The sequence below is a fragment of the Macaca mulatta genome, chromosome 6 (genome assembly GCF_049350105.2).
Source record: "Macaca mulatta isolate MMU2019108-1 chromosome 6, T2T-MMU8v2.0, whole genome shotgun sequence".
Lineage (NCBI taxonomy): Eukaryota > Metazoa > Chordata > Mammalia > Primates > Cercopithecidae > Macaca > Macaca mulatta.
In genome coordinates, this window is record NC_133411.1 from 70,195,725 (window position 1) to 70,210,432 (window position 14,708).

The 14,708-nt window shown below is 42.8% G+C and overlaps 1 protein-coding gene across 6 annotated transcripts in view; it reads left to right on the plus strand.

The window, feature by feature from the left end:
* The first annotated feature begins 9,343 nt into the window (after window positions 1-9,343).
* Window positions 9,344-14,708, plus strand: part of KIF2A (kinesin family member 2A) — an 82,397-nt gene continuing 77,032 nt past the window's right edge. For 3 of the 6 annotated variants that reach the window (XM_015140029.3, XM_015140031.3, XM_015140032.2), the window contains exon 1: window positions 9,344-9,674. In XM_015140029.3, the coding sequence (XP_014995515.1) occupies window positions 9,611-9,674 (64 nt within the window). In that variant the 5' untranslated portion in view covers window positions 9,344-9,610. 6 annotated transcript variants of the gene reach the window in all.

The window sequence follows — 14,708 nt, forward strand, 5'->3', positions numbered from 1 at the left end:
TGACTGAATTTGTCATAACTACAGCCATACAACTTCAAAACCATAAACTAAACCTTCATGGGTTTGCTGAAACCAGCTGGTGGTTTTTCTGTGTTTTCTTTTCTTTTCTACACGTAGTCTTCATCCATTGTCTAAGCTACTACTCTTAACCATAGCACTGGCTAGCACTTCAAAGGCAACTCCCACAAATGCCTCAAGGCTTGGGGCTACTCCTGCAACATTCTCTTCAGGGATAATATGATTTAAAGGTAAATTCTTCTACACCCTCAGAAAAATGACTCCTTCAAGAATTCCAAAATTCTTATGTTCAATGATAAGGTCATATATTTACTCAATGGCGTATGTTTCAAACAGCATCTCATCTTCAGATTGTTGTTGGGATATTAGAGAAAACAATGTGTTTGTTTCGAAGCAAAAATTTCAATACCACATTTTTTATGTCTTTAAATGTAGCAGAAATAATTATCATTAAGAGATTAGAAATAAACTGAAATCATTCACCTAAGCTGCTTTATATTTTTAGCACCATCTCTCCTAATACTCGCTTAGACAATAAAATGAAGCTTGATAGGAGATTTCAGAAAATAGTCCTAGAACCTGACTTGTAATATATCCACTAACAAGACAATCTTACATTCTTCTAAGGATTCTACTGCCCTACAGACATTTGCACCTCAGTGATTTCAGCTTCTGCCATAAACTTTGCCAAAGCACAGACAAATTAAAATCCCAACCTAGGATCCATTTATTGTGCACAACACATAACATTGACAATATCCTGCAGAGCTCAGGGCAGTACTGACACCCATAAATGACTTGGCACTTGTATTAGTTGAGATTTTTAGTGGCAGGTAGCAGAAAATCTGGCCTAAACTAGCTGAAACGTTGAAGTGAATGTATGGATTATGCTGCCGAAAAACTAAAAGATAGATCTGATTCCAGATAAGCTTTCATTCATACCAAGAGCTCAAGAATTAGGACAGGTGCGCAGTTTCTTTTGGCTCCATTCCTCCAGGGTCAACTCCCTTTCACCAGGCCCTCTTCTTATGGTCACACGATGGCTGCTAACAACTTTGGAGCTACTTTCTTCCAGAGAAGTGGGAGTTTGCTTCCCCAACTCAAATCAACCTGAGAATTGAGACTCTTTGCACCTTATTGGTCTAGAGTGGGGAATGTTTTCATCTATGAACCAATCATTGGCAGGAAGGATGGGGGAGAAGGACCTACCCTGACCGCCTAATCAGACTACACATGGAGGAAGAATCAGTCCTATTCAAACCATATGATTAAGAAATTCATAGTATTGCTAGGAAGAGGGAAGGGGTTACAGAGAAGATAACGACAAATGTCCACTGTAATACTAAATCCAAAGTGGGCTGACTTGGGCTTTCTATCAGTATAAAATACAAAGCAAAATACAGCTTCAAATAATTGGATTTTTGCTTTGTATTCTATGAATTTGAATCCTGAAAGAGGTTTTAGGTAAACATAGTTTATTTAACTTTTGTTACCGGTAGGTAATTTCTTCTTACAAGTATTCAATGTGATTGTAAAATGTTCATGTTACCACCACTTTGTATTACTGAACCAGGATAATAATTTCCAGCAAAATCTTGTCACCCGAAGTTGTATCTTTCCCTAAGTTATCAGTTACCTATTTACTCTTTGACTTCCATCGTGCTTGACTCTTGCTTCTCAAACTACATTTTATAGTGATGCCAATATAGACTACTTCCTATAAAATAAAATAACAATGTTCTCAATTTTTCAGTATCAGAGGACTCCATATGTCATTCTCCTTTATCCTCTATGTTTCATATGTAATCCATTTCCATTTTTGACATCTCATGTCTGCTGGCCCTTACTCTTGTTCCCTGCCATCCCACTAATTTAAACTTGAATAATCTCATGCCTGGATTTCTCATGAGTCTCCTCGCTGACCATCCTGATGCAAAACTCTCCTTCCTCTAATCTATTTGGAAAAATACTTATATATTAATGCAACTGGTTATCAAGGGCCTGCTTGTGCCAAGTGCTTTATAGCTCTTACCTCATTTTATTTAACTATTACAAAATTTCTATGACATAAGGTATTATCCCCATTTTATAGTTGAGGAAATTAGACTCAGAAAAGTCAAGAATTTGCCCAAGGCTACACACATCATAAGCAGCAAAACTGGTATTGGAAACCAGGTCAGTCACACGTCAAAGCCTGTGCTGCTTCCATCACATCACACTGCTGCTCTATGACTTCATGTCATGTTTGTTCTCAAAGAGGTTCCCTACTGCTGCCCCTCCCAAGGGTAAACATCTCAGCATGGCTTTCAAGGCCTGCCGTAATTATATCCCACCTAAAGATTTTTCTAGTTACTTTCAATGTGTACATCTTTTGGCAGATATGTCTCTTCCATCTCCCTCGTGTAAACTGGCCCACATTCATTATCTTATACTCAGAAGAAAAAAATCTCGATAATAATAATACATACTAACTTAAAGGTTAAGCAATAAAAGTAACTAAAGTAGAAAATGGAAGTCCACCATATTTGGAGTGAACATCAGGGATGGACTAGAGGTCATAAATGTCTGGTTGCATATGTTACTTCAGTTAAAAAAGACATGGTAATTTTACGTTTTAACTAGCTAGCATCAAAATGGCCACATCAAAGTGGCCACATAAAAATATTCTGTTTCTGGTTTTTCTTGCCTTGTTTGCTTTCTTTTTTGCTGTCCTCCTGTTTAAGTCCCAGTCGTCTTTCAGGGCCCAGTGAAGTCACACCTCTTGACCCCTACTCCCTGGTCCCCTTTGTTTTCCCCCAAAACCTTAGCACCCACCAGAGGATACTCCCTTTTTAAGGTGAACTTCTTCACTGCTCATAAATAAAACACAAAAACAAGAGAAGCTTAAAAATTTAGCATCAGGAAATCTTTCCTGACTGCTATAGTTCTCACTGACTTTCTTCTACTGTCTACTTAGAGCCTGTACCACAAAACTAGCATTTAATTACATATTATTTGTATTGTTTGTTCCATATGTGTTAGAGTAGGTAACAAGGTTGTGGGTGGAATTAGATTATGGGGAACCAGGCTAGGGAATGGATTTACAGGGTTGATGAGTACTCTACAAGGCAGGCATGGAAATAGCTAGCCCTGCGAAATTACAGAAAGTTGAGTTGTGAATTTATAGCAGTGGTCTGGAGCAAGTCCTGAGCCAGGGCTTGTACACAAGTTTGAAGTCAGAACACATCAGTATGTCCAAGATGAGAATTTGGCTTAAAATCTAGAAATCTACAGAAATGAGTGAGGGTATGGCAGGGCATGGATTAGTAATAAAAAATAATGATGATATAGTATCCTTAGTTCAAACACTGTGTAAAATATAATTGATGTGTAACATCAAAAACATTAAAATAACATCAGAATCACATTTTTAAAAATCTCCGAATTTCACCAAAATTTTACACATTTATCTTTTGGCTCAGCAATTCCACTTCTAGGAAATTATCCTAAAGAAATATTCATACAACTGTATATAATGTTTACATTTAACATTGTTGATAAAAGCAAAAGATAAAATGGAAAAACCCAAATATCCATCTGTTTGCTTACACATTCCCCTATTATCCACACATACAGTAGAATAATAGTCAGATATTAAAATAGAGATAGATCTATGAACACTGGCATGAAAAGAAGTCCTAAATATATTTTAGGCTGGGTACAGTGGCTCCCGCCTGTAATCCCAACACTTTAGGAGGTTGAAGCAGGAGGATCACTTGAGATCAGGAGTTTGAAACTAGCCTGGGCAATATGGCGAAACCACATCTCTACAAAAAAATACAAAAATTAGCCGGGTATGGTGGTACATACCTATAGTCCTAGCTAATTGGGAGGCTGAGAGGAGGGAGGATCACTTGAGCCTCAGAGGTGGAGGCTGCAGTGACACATGATTGTGCCACTGCACTCCAGTCTGGGTGACAGAGTGAGATCCTGTCTCAAAAAAAGGTATATATATACGTACTTTTTTAAAAAAGAAAGTTTCAGAACAGTATATACAGCATGATTTCTTTAAAATATTAATCACACAGGAAAAATCATTTATATAATAAAATTTATTTTATTTTATTTTATTTTATTTTTAGAGATATGGTCTCACCGTGTCAGGCGAGTGGTGCAGTGGTGCAATCATAGCTGACTGTGGCCTTGAATTCCTGGGTTCGAGCCATCTTCCTGCCTCAGCCTCCAGAGTAGCTGGAACTAGAGGCACCCACCACCTCACCCAGCTAATTTTTTATTTTTTTGTAGAAACAAGGTTTTACTATGTTGCCCAGGCTTAAAATTTTTTGTAAAATACATTTTTCAAAGCATCATCACCTGACCTGGAGTGAAAATCACCTGGAGTGAATGTTAAAAAAGTGCATATTCCTACACTTCAAACTAGATCTACTGAATCACAATCTCTGATGATAGGACCCAAGAGTCTGCATAACAATCATCCCATATGACTCTTATGCCCAATAAAGATTGAGAATTATTGGATTAATATGATACTTAACAGTGGCCACTTCCAGAAAATGGGACTTGGAGGGCAACGAGGGCTTTCCCTTTCATTTTACTTTATACTGTTTTTGTTTTAAAACTTTTTTATTTTTTATTTTTTGAGACAGGGTTTCACTCTGTCACCCAGGCTGTGTGTAATGGTAGGATCACAGCTCACTGTAGCCTCAAACTCCTGGGTTCAAAAAACTCTCCCGCCTCAGCCTCCAAAGCACTAGGATTACAGGCACAAGCCACTGCGCCAGCCTAAACTTTTTATAAACATTTATTACATATACACTAATCTACATCTGCTAGAGATTTTTGAGGTTTAGAAGACTGAAACATTAAATATTGATTGTCTGGGTCATATAAATGAGAAAATTTATTACCAATTGAGCTTATTCAGAAAGAGAAAAGATGGGCCAGGTGCAGTGGCTCATGCCTCTAATCTCAGCACTTTGGGAGGCTGAGGTGAGTGGATCACTTGAGGTCAAGAGTTCAAGACCAGCTTAGCCAAATTGGTAAAACCCTGTCCTCTACAAAAAATATAAAACTTAGCCTGGTGTGGTGGCACATGCCTGTAATCCCAGGTACTCGTGTGGCTAAGGCGTGAGAATCTCTTGATTCTAGTGAATCGCTTAGACCCAGAAGGCAGAGGTTGCAGTGAGTTGAGATCATGCTACCGCACTCCAGCCTGGGTGACAGTGAGGCTCCATCTCAAAAAAAAAAAAAAAGGTAAAAGACTATCTAAGACTATAAATTTGGCAACATGTAACAAATTATCAAACTTTTCCTTATCAAACTTTTCCTTCATTCATTCAACGAGTATTTGCTGAGCAGCTGTGTTCCAGGTACCCTTCTATGTGCCAAAGATAGAGTGAAGAATTTTAGGCAAGATTTCTACCCTTGAGGATGTTACTTTAGTGTTGAGGAGGAGAGACAGATTGAGAAAAGTGGGGGTAAGGTGAGGGACAAGGAAAGGCTTTTTCCAGGAGTGATTTTTGACCGAGATCTGGAAGATGAAATCAGTCACATGAAAAGTTGAGCAAGAGCAGCCATCCTGATCAGAGATCTTGACTGATTTAGGGGACAGAAAGCACTTCTGCGAAAATGGAGCAGAGTGAGAGGAGAGCAGTGCCAGATGAGGCTGCTGAGGAAGCCAGAGCTAGATCGCGTAGACTTTTGTAAATAATTTAGATTTTATTCTGGGAAGCCAGCTATAGGTTTTAAGAAAAAAATGATATTATCTCTTTTGCATTATCTAAGTGATCACTTCAATAGCCTTTCACCTGGTATTTTCACTGAGCAGAATGTGACTACAAGTGTCTGGTCTGAAACTCCTGAGCTCAAGGGATCTTCCTGTCTAGGCCTCCCAAGGTGCTGGGATTACAGGTATGAGCCACAGCACGCGGCCTGGGTTATATTTTATAGGATGGTTTACTTTTATGAAACAAATTATAGGCCAGGCGCGGTCGCTCACACCTGTAATCCCGGCGCTCTGGGGGGCTGAGGCGGGCAGAACATCCGGGGTCGGGAGTTTGAGACCAGCCTACCCAACATGGTGAAACCCCATCTCCACTAAAAATACAGAAATTAGCCGGACGTAGTGGCGGGCGCCTGTAATCCCAGCTACTCAGGAGGCTGAGGCAGGAGAATTGCTTGAACCCGGGAGGCAGAGGTTGCAGTGAGCTGAGATCACGCCATTGCACTCCAGTCTGGGTGATAGAGTGAGATTCCATCTCAAAAAAAAAAAAAAAAACAAAACCTATAAATATCAAGGCACTATCACATTTTATTTGTCATCACAAAAAATTTCTGTGATTGAGAGAATGTAAGTTATTATTCCAGGTTGATCAAAGAAGTAACTGAGATACTGAGCAGTTTAAGAAGTTAACTCATTGAACAAATGTCTGAGTGCAGACTATATAATCCTAATAAAAACAGTAGTTCTTAGTAGGGTATATATATCTTAGTGATTAATTAGTAGTTACCACTTCAGGATCTTATTAGTAGTAGCTCTAGTTAGGATTATACATCTTGTTAATGTCTGAGTCACAGTTAGAATCTTTGATCCAGGATGTTGAAGGAAACATAGCCACATTGTATGTATTTATGGCTACTCTTCAGGAAGCCACTAGCATACAAAGCCCATAATGAAAGTCTTGGTAAATACATACGCTGATGTGTACCAAAAAAACGTAAGCCTTTTGGGTATGTCTTTTTTTTGAGACGGAGTCTCGCTCTGTCGCCTTTCACGCCATTCTCCTGCCTCAGCCTCCTGAGTAGCTGGGACTATAGGTGCCTGCCACCTCGCCCGGCTAGTTTTTTGTATTTCTTAGTAGAGACGGGGTTTCACCGTGTTAGCCAGGATGGTCTCGATCTCCTGACCTCGTGATCCACCCGTCTCGGCCTCCCAAAGTGCTGGGATTACAGGCTTGAGCCACCACGCCCGGCCCCGGGTATGTCTTATAAAGGAAAAGTTTTGTGTTTGTTAAGTGTTATGTCATACATTTTTATGGAGCAAAACAATGTATGTATTTTAAAAATACCTTTTATATGGATTAAAGGTTAAGACTAACCATATAAACTACAGAGTGTAAGGTATGTGTCAGCAACCATGATACAAAAAATATTTTACGGGCTGGGTGTGGTGGCTCACGTAATCCCAGCGCTTTGGGAGGCCGAGGCGGGTGGATCATGAGGTCAGGAGATCGAGACCATCCTGGCTAACACGGTGAAACCCGTCTCTATTTTAAAAATACAAAAAATTAGCTGGGCGTAGTGGCACACGCCTGTAGTCCCAACTACTTGGGAGGCTGAGGCAGGAGAATAACTTGAACCCACGAGGTGGAGGTGGCAGTGAGCCGAGATCATGCTACTGCACTTCAGCCTGGGGACGACAGACCGAGACTTTGTCTCAAATAATAATAATAATAATATTTCATGAAGCAATGTTAACTTTGAGCTGTATAGCTTGATTTCTTTGCATTCTTTATAAAGTATAAATAAAATATAAATAGATGTTTTATACCTCAGTTGCAGAGACATCAGAAAATGAATTCTAGACAGGAGCTCAAAGAGTTCAGATAAAACTCCCAAAATTATAGAAAAAATAAAAGCTAAACCCTGATTTGGTCAAATTTCACTTGAAACAGGGGTTCTCAAGAGTGATGTCATTTCTGGAATGTAAAAGAAGTTATTTTCCACATTGTCTATCCAGTGTGTGTGTGTGTGTGTGTGTGTGTGTGTGTGTGTTTTAATAGAAATTATACACACTTTAGAATGGATTCAATAGGATTGTTCTTTTGACAAGGATACCTTCAATATGTTCAAGCTACAGATGAAGCCAGTCTTTTAACAGTTTTTAAAGGACCTACTTGATGACTTAGATTGAAAACTCTAGGAGGACACATATATCCAGATAAGCACTGATGTATATATCCAGTTTCCAATTTTTAAATTGTAAATTGTATATTTGTAGTTATTGTTACAGGGAGATTAACAATGACTAGGGAAGGCCGGGCGCGGTGGCTCATGCCTGTAATCCCAGCACTCTGGGAGGCGGAGGCGGGTGGATCACCTGAGGTCAGGAGTTTGAGACTAGCCTGGCCAATATGGTGAAACCCCATCTTCTACTAAAAATACAAAAATTAGCCGGGCCTGGTGGCGCGGGCCTGTAATCCCAGCTACTCAGAAGGCTGAGGCATGAGAATCACTTGAACCCAGGAGGCGGAGATTACAGTGAAAGGCGATCGCGCCACTGCACTCCAGCCTGAGCCACAGAGCAAGACTCCCTCTCAAAAACGAAACAAAACAACAACAAAAAACAATGACTGGGAAAAGTAGGCCATGAAAAGTGTCGTTTCCTACATATCAATTGCCAGTACTACAAGCAGGAGTTAGACGTTTGGAGGTTTTTACACGGTGCTATAAATACAGTTTCCCGGGCCCCGGTCCACGTGGCCTTCCTGCTCTGCCAGGATGGAGAGTCTTGCTTTCCACATTGCCGATGTGGTCAGACTAATTAAATGACTGCAGAAAGACACATTCCCTAGTCAACCTTATGTGTCTGCCTTATTCCATTGAGTCACAGTTGTTGGCTTTACCGGGCAAAGCAAGTAAGTCTTGAATCCTCAGCAGAAACAGGACACCAGCATCTGATGCCTCATAACCTGAACAGTTAAGGACGTCCCACCACAGAGCTTCCTTTTGAGCGTGATGAACTACAAGGCAAGACTACAAAGGGGTGGATCTTCATTTCGATTTAGGGTAGGTGACACCTCAAAGGTGTTTCTTCCCTTCCAGCGTAACTGAATGGGAAACCTGAACCAAGTGTGCTTGGGAGGACTGCTTGAGTCAGCCACCTGTAAGCGGAAATAGGGGGTGCCACCTTCCTATGAAAACACCCAGCCCATACTGTCAACGGAGGGCCCTTGAATTCACATCCCTCAGCCCGCTGGAAAGCCCTGAAACCACGTGGCCTTTAACCCATTCCGGCAACAGCGCCAATTCACAGAAGCGAGAGGGCAAGAAAGCTCAGCGCGACGCTTCCCGCGTCTTCTAGGCCGCGCGCTTAAATCAAACACGACGCCGGCTAGCTGGGGGCCGGGCCGAGAGCGCACCGCTACAGCGGCCGGGTAAGCCGCGGCCGCCGCCCGCCCCGCTGCAGAGCTGGGCGGGGCCACCTGGAGGCAGCCGGGAGAGGCAAGCCGAAGAGGAAGAAGAAACGCCGAGGCGCGCTCTGCGCAGGCGCGCGGCGCCCCGCCTCCCCAGCGTCGGCTCCCGGGCAGGCGGCGCGGGCCCTCCCACTCTACCCCGCGCCGCCTCACGGCCCCGGCCCTAGCTTCACCCCGACTCCCCGGCGTGCGCGTCCTCCTGCCGGCCTGCAGGCCCGGGGCCTCCGCCTGCTTCCCCACAACTGCTCCTCGCGGCCCCGCTCGCGTTCACGCTGTCGCCCGGGCCGGCGCGGCCGCGGGCAGCCGCTCCCCCTCCCACACCTACCCCGCCCCCTCCCCGCCTTTTCCGTTCTCCAGTCCCCCTCCCTCGGCCCGCTGCCGCTGCTCCAGATGAGGTGATGGCAACGGCCAACTTCGGCAAGATCCAGATCGGGATTTACGTGGAGATCAAGCGCAGCGATGGTGAGCCGCGCTGCTAGCCCCGCTGGACCGCTCGGCCTCGCGTTCGGGTGTGCACTGAGGGGACGCGGGCGCCGGCCGCCTCATTGATTGCTTCGCCGGGCTGTGGGGGCGGGAAGGCGGCGGCCGCGGCGCTTTTGTGTGTGGTGTGTGTGCCAGTGAGGCCGGCGTGGGGTCCGCCCGGGCGCCGCTGCAGTTCTCCGGGCCGGGCCGCGGGGGAGGGAAGCCGGGTGGGGAAAGGGCCTGGGTGTCGAGGGTCTCTGGGCGGGGGCCGCTCGCTCCTCCCCCCGCAATCTCCAGCCCCCCCCGCCGGGGACACCAGCCCGGGAGGGAGCGGGCTTCGTTAGGGATGACCCTGCCTTGCGCTTCCCCGCGGTCTTCGCATTTTACCGGCCTGGCCTCTGACGGGGATGGGGGTGGGGGGAGCGAGAAGACCAGCGATTTCACGTTTAGAGAACCGACTGCTGGTCGGAGGCCGAGATGGGGGAAAAGAGCCAATCCCGTCGCCTTAAACTGCCGTCTGGTTGTCAGACCTCCCCGGCTTTCGTCCTCGACCATGCTGCTTTCTTTTTTGCCACTTCCTTGGGAGAAAGATGTGGAGAATATCGCGCTGAGCCATGAATAAGGGTGGGGGAGCAATGCGAAGAAATATTCGATGGGCTTCTCCAAGGTGATGAGAATGTAAAGGGAAGGATAGGGGATGGGCAGAGTCAATGCGAGGCACTGCTGAGAGGGTGTGGGGGTGGGCGACCGGATGTTGATATTTTCACACCCTCGGGAGAGGTAACTGAGAAAAGTGTAAGGCGAGGTGAAGACACATGCCTCATTTTTTTTTTTTTTTTTTTAAGAGCCTTAGGCTTATGTATCTTTCTGTAGGTTTCTCTTGGGGAAAATGTTTTATGTCACTAGCTTGGGGTGTGGAGTCAGATATGCCAGCCAGATTGTAAATAATTCATGTTGTAAAGGAATAAATGCACGGAGGGAGATAAGTGAAATTATTTTCTTTAGGTACCAATATTGAAAGAACGAGAGCTGTGTGATAATCTCGAGTTGAGCAGTGTTCCTGACTTCATCTCATACCGACTCCTTTTTTTTCTTTTTTCTTTTTTTTGAGACGGAGTTTCACCCAGGCTGGAGTGCAGTGGTGCGATCTCGGCCCACTGCAACCTCCACCTCCCGTGTTTAAGCTATTCTTCTGCCTCAGCCTCCCGAGTAGCTGGGATTACAGGCGCCCGTCACCACGCCCAGCTAATTTTTTGTATTTTTAGTAGAGACGGGGTTTCACCATGTTGACCAGGCTGGTCTCGAACTCCTGACCTCAGGTGATCCACCCGCCTCGGCCTTCCAACGTGTTGGGATTACAGGCGTGAGCCCCCGCGCCTGCCCTCGATTCCTTTTATTTGTGGCTTATGTATTGGCCTTTAGCCTAGCCTAGTCAGTAGTAACTTGGCTCTCGCGTCCCCGCCCCCCTTGGATTCTGCCAGGTTTGACCAAGTTATGTGAAGCTAGGTTGATTTTCATGTTGTGTGTATGATATATTGGAAGACCCTATATAGCTAATGATTTTTTTTCTCCATTATATTTGAGGTAATTTGTGGTAACAACTGAAACCATCATTATCCTGTATATGAAAAGATAAATTATACCGCTTAGGGCTTTAGAAGTTACCAGTAACACTGATGGGAAAGAGATACCTTCTTTACTTCGGTTGAGGTTTCTTTTGTATTTTCTCTTCAAATTACTTTCTTGAAAGAGTGCTGTTAATGTCATTTTTTTTAGGTAAATACGAGTTCACAGTATACCAGCAAAAGTAGGATTTACATATTGTTTTGAAGATTCTGGGTGCACAGCAACCCCTGTCCTGGGTATACCCCCAAGGGAGAGGAAATCACCACTTTGTGAAGATATCTGCAGTCTCGTGTTCATTGCAGCATTATTCACAGTAGCCAAGATAGGGAAACAACCTAAATGTCCATCGATGGGTGACGAATGGCTAAAGAAATTGTTCTGTATGTGTGTATATGTTTATGTGTGTGTATAGACAACGCACAATGGAACATTATTCAGCCTTAAAAAAGGAGATCCTACTATTTACCACAACGTAGATGGACTTGGAAGGACATTAAGTTAAATGAAATAAGCCAGACACTAAGGAAAATATTGCATAATCTCACTCATGTAGAATATTTTTTTAAGGAGCTAAAATACACAGAATGAAACAGTGGTTACTACTGCTGGTGGGGGAAAGGAGAGGAAATGGGGAGATGTAGGTCAAGGATACAAAATAGCAGATATGTAGGATGAACAAGTTTAGAGATACAGGGGTACCAATGTTAGTAAAATTGTATTCGAGATTTTTGTTAAATAAGTAGATTTTAGCAGCTGTTGTTAAAGAAGTAATTATGTGAAATGATAGCTATGTTAATCTGCTTCACCATTTTGCTATCTATATTCCATAGCATCATGTTGTAAACCTCAGATACGCACAATGAAATTTATTTTTTTAAAAATTAGGGTGCAATAAAATGTGTAAATTCTTTACACTCTTAAGTCTTTATTAGTATAGATGTTAACTTTGAAATCTTATCAGAAAAAAGCATATGATATTTGATGTATACATTTTAACTTTTATGGAGCATATTTTATTTAAATTTATTGAACTTGAAGTGGTTTTGGTTTTTTTCCAGCCTTCACCTTCAGCCTATACCAGAAGTTCCCAGACATACAAGACCTTTGTGTTCTTACATAAGTGCTACTAACCTAAAACCACGTTTCAGAAGCGGTTTGCCTATAAGAAATTATGGAAGTCATTATCGTGTGTTATTATCCTAACCTATGGTCATGTATCTTTTTATGTGCCTCAGATGCATGATGGAGTTGGTGGAAGGCAGAAGATTAGTAGAGAACTTGGAAAGAAGGGAAGGATCATTTGCATTGGACAGTAGTGTTTCACAGTAGAAATCATGTCTGGTAGAATGCCCCTCAAGCTTTCCCTTTTTCATTTTAAAGAAGCTTGTTTGCTTCCTCTCACTTCCATAACAGATGTATATTGGATAAAACACTAGTGGTTACTATAACAAAAATACACTTTGCAGTTGGATAAACACTAATATCTGAGACAGTAGAAATGACATGAGTAAAGAAGGGCTGCTTCAGACCATTTTATTTAATACTTTAAGTTCTAGGGAACATGTGCACAACATGTTTTAAGTTCTACTTTAAGTTTTACTTTAAGTTCTAGGGAACATGTGCAAGTTTGTTACATATTTATACATGTGCCATGTTGGTGTGCTGCACCCATTAGCTGCTCATTTACATTAGGTGTATCTCCTAATGCTGCCCCTCTCCCCTCCCCCCACCCCATGACAGGCCGGGGTGTGTGATGTTTCCCTTCCTGTGTCCTAGTGTTCTCTTGTTCAGTTCCCACCTATGAATGAGAACATGCGATGTTTGTTTTTTTGTCCTTGTGATAGTTTGCTCAGAATAATGGTTTCCAGCTTCATCCATGTCCCGCTTCAGACCATTATTAACTGGTGACTTGATGTTTTTCTTTTTGCTTGCTGATGGTGATCCATGTCCCTATTTCAGACCATGCTTTTCCTATCAGTGATGCTCTTATACTAATAAACATATTCCAAGGGCAAACAGGTACACTAAAATGAGCTTATTCCTATTTTTCAAGACCGTGATGAAAACTATCCTAATGAGTCTTCACTGATTACTAAAACCAGATAAATTCAGTCAGCATCTGAATTCCTAGGTTATCCTGTGTTATTCATGAGATAGCGTATTTCCTTAAGTATTAATGTTTGGGTCTGTAACTTTTTTTTTTTCAACTCCTCTCAGCTCATACCTGTGGGTACATATTCTTAATATTATGTTTTTAAACTGCATGGGGTAATGGGACTTACTAATAACTAATACTTCTTTTTTTTTTTTTTTTTTTTGAGCGGAGTCTCGCTCTGTCAGTGGTGCGATCTCCACTCACTGTACCTCTGCCTGCCGGGTTCAAGCGATTCTCATACCTCAGCCTGCCAAGTAGCTGGGACTACAGGTGTGTGCCACCATGCCTGGCTAATGTTTGTATTTTTAGTAGTGACAGGTTTTTGCCACGTTGGCCAGGCTGGTCTCGAACTCCTGGCCTCAAGTGATCCACCCACCTCAGCCTCCCAAAGTACTGCTGGGATTACAGGTGTGAGCCACTGCACCCAGCCTCTAATGACTCTTAAATTCTCTGAATGCATCTGTGTGTCGTTACCCCCACTCCCACCCCCACCTCCACCCCTTGATGCCTAGCAAAATTCCTTGCACATCGTTTTTGAATAAATCATACATTATTGGATTTTTTGTTTTCAAACATTTTAATTAATCATTAGAATGACGTCTTAGCTGGAAGCAAAACCTTCCATCTATGCTTCTCTGTACTGCTACCTCCCTACTCTGGCCCTCTGCTTCCCACTGGCCTCTTAGTCAGGATCTACGTCGTTAATTGAAATTGAGTGATCTGCTAAGGTTAATCTGACTTTTCTGGTATTCTAAGGTTATCAGTGACAGGGGTTAGGATTGGAGTCCTAAGATTATTCCCTGCCGCAGGAGATAACCTGGTATGAAATTGGACTGGTATATTTTCTTACATGTGTCTTCCTATTTTTCTGATTCAATTCCTTTCCCTTTTTAAAACCCACTGACTCTTAAAAAAACCTACGATCTTTCTGTCGCGTAGCTAGTTGTTTTTTGTTTTTTAAGCTGCACTGTTAACAGTTCTATAGTAGCTGTGACTACCCTTTGGGTACTGGGGGAGAAATGAGAAATGTTGAACATTTGGAAGCTGCAGCTAATATGGGATTGTTCTTTGGGGGGGGTCTCTTAGTCACAATACTGTGACTGTATTGATACATGTGATCTGAAAAGAATCTTAGAATATTTCCACCAGAAAGGTTTTTGGAGATAAACTAGTTTTCGTTTTTATAAATGTGGAACTTGAGTCCCAGATCACCATAAGTGACTTATCTAGATTCATACAGCTTGTCAGTGACG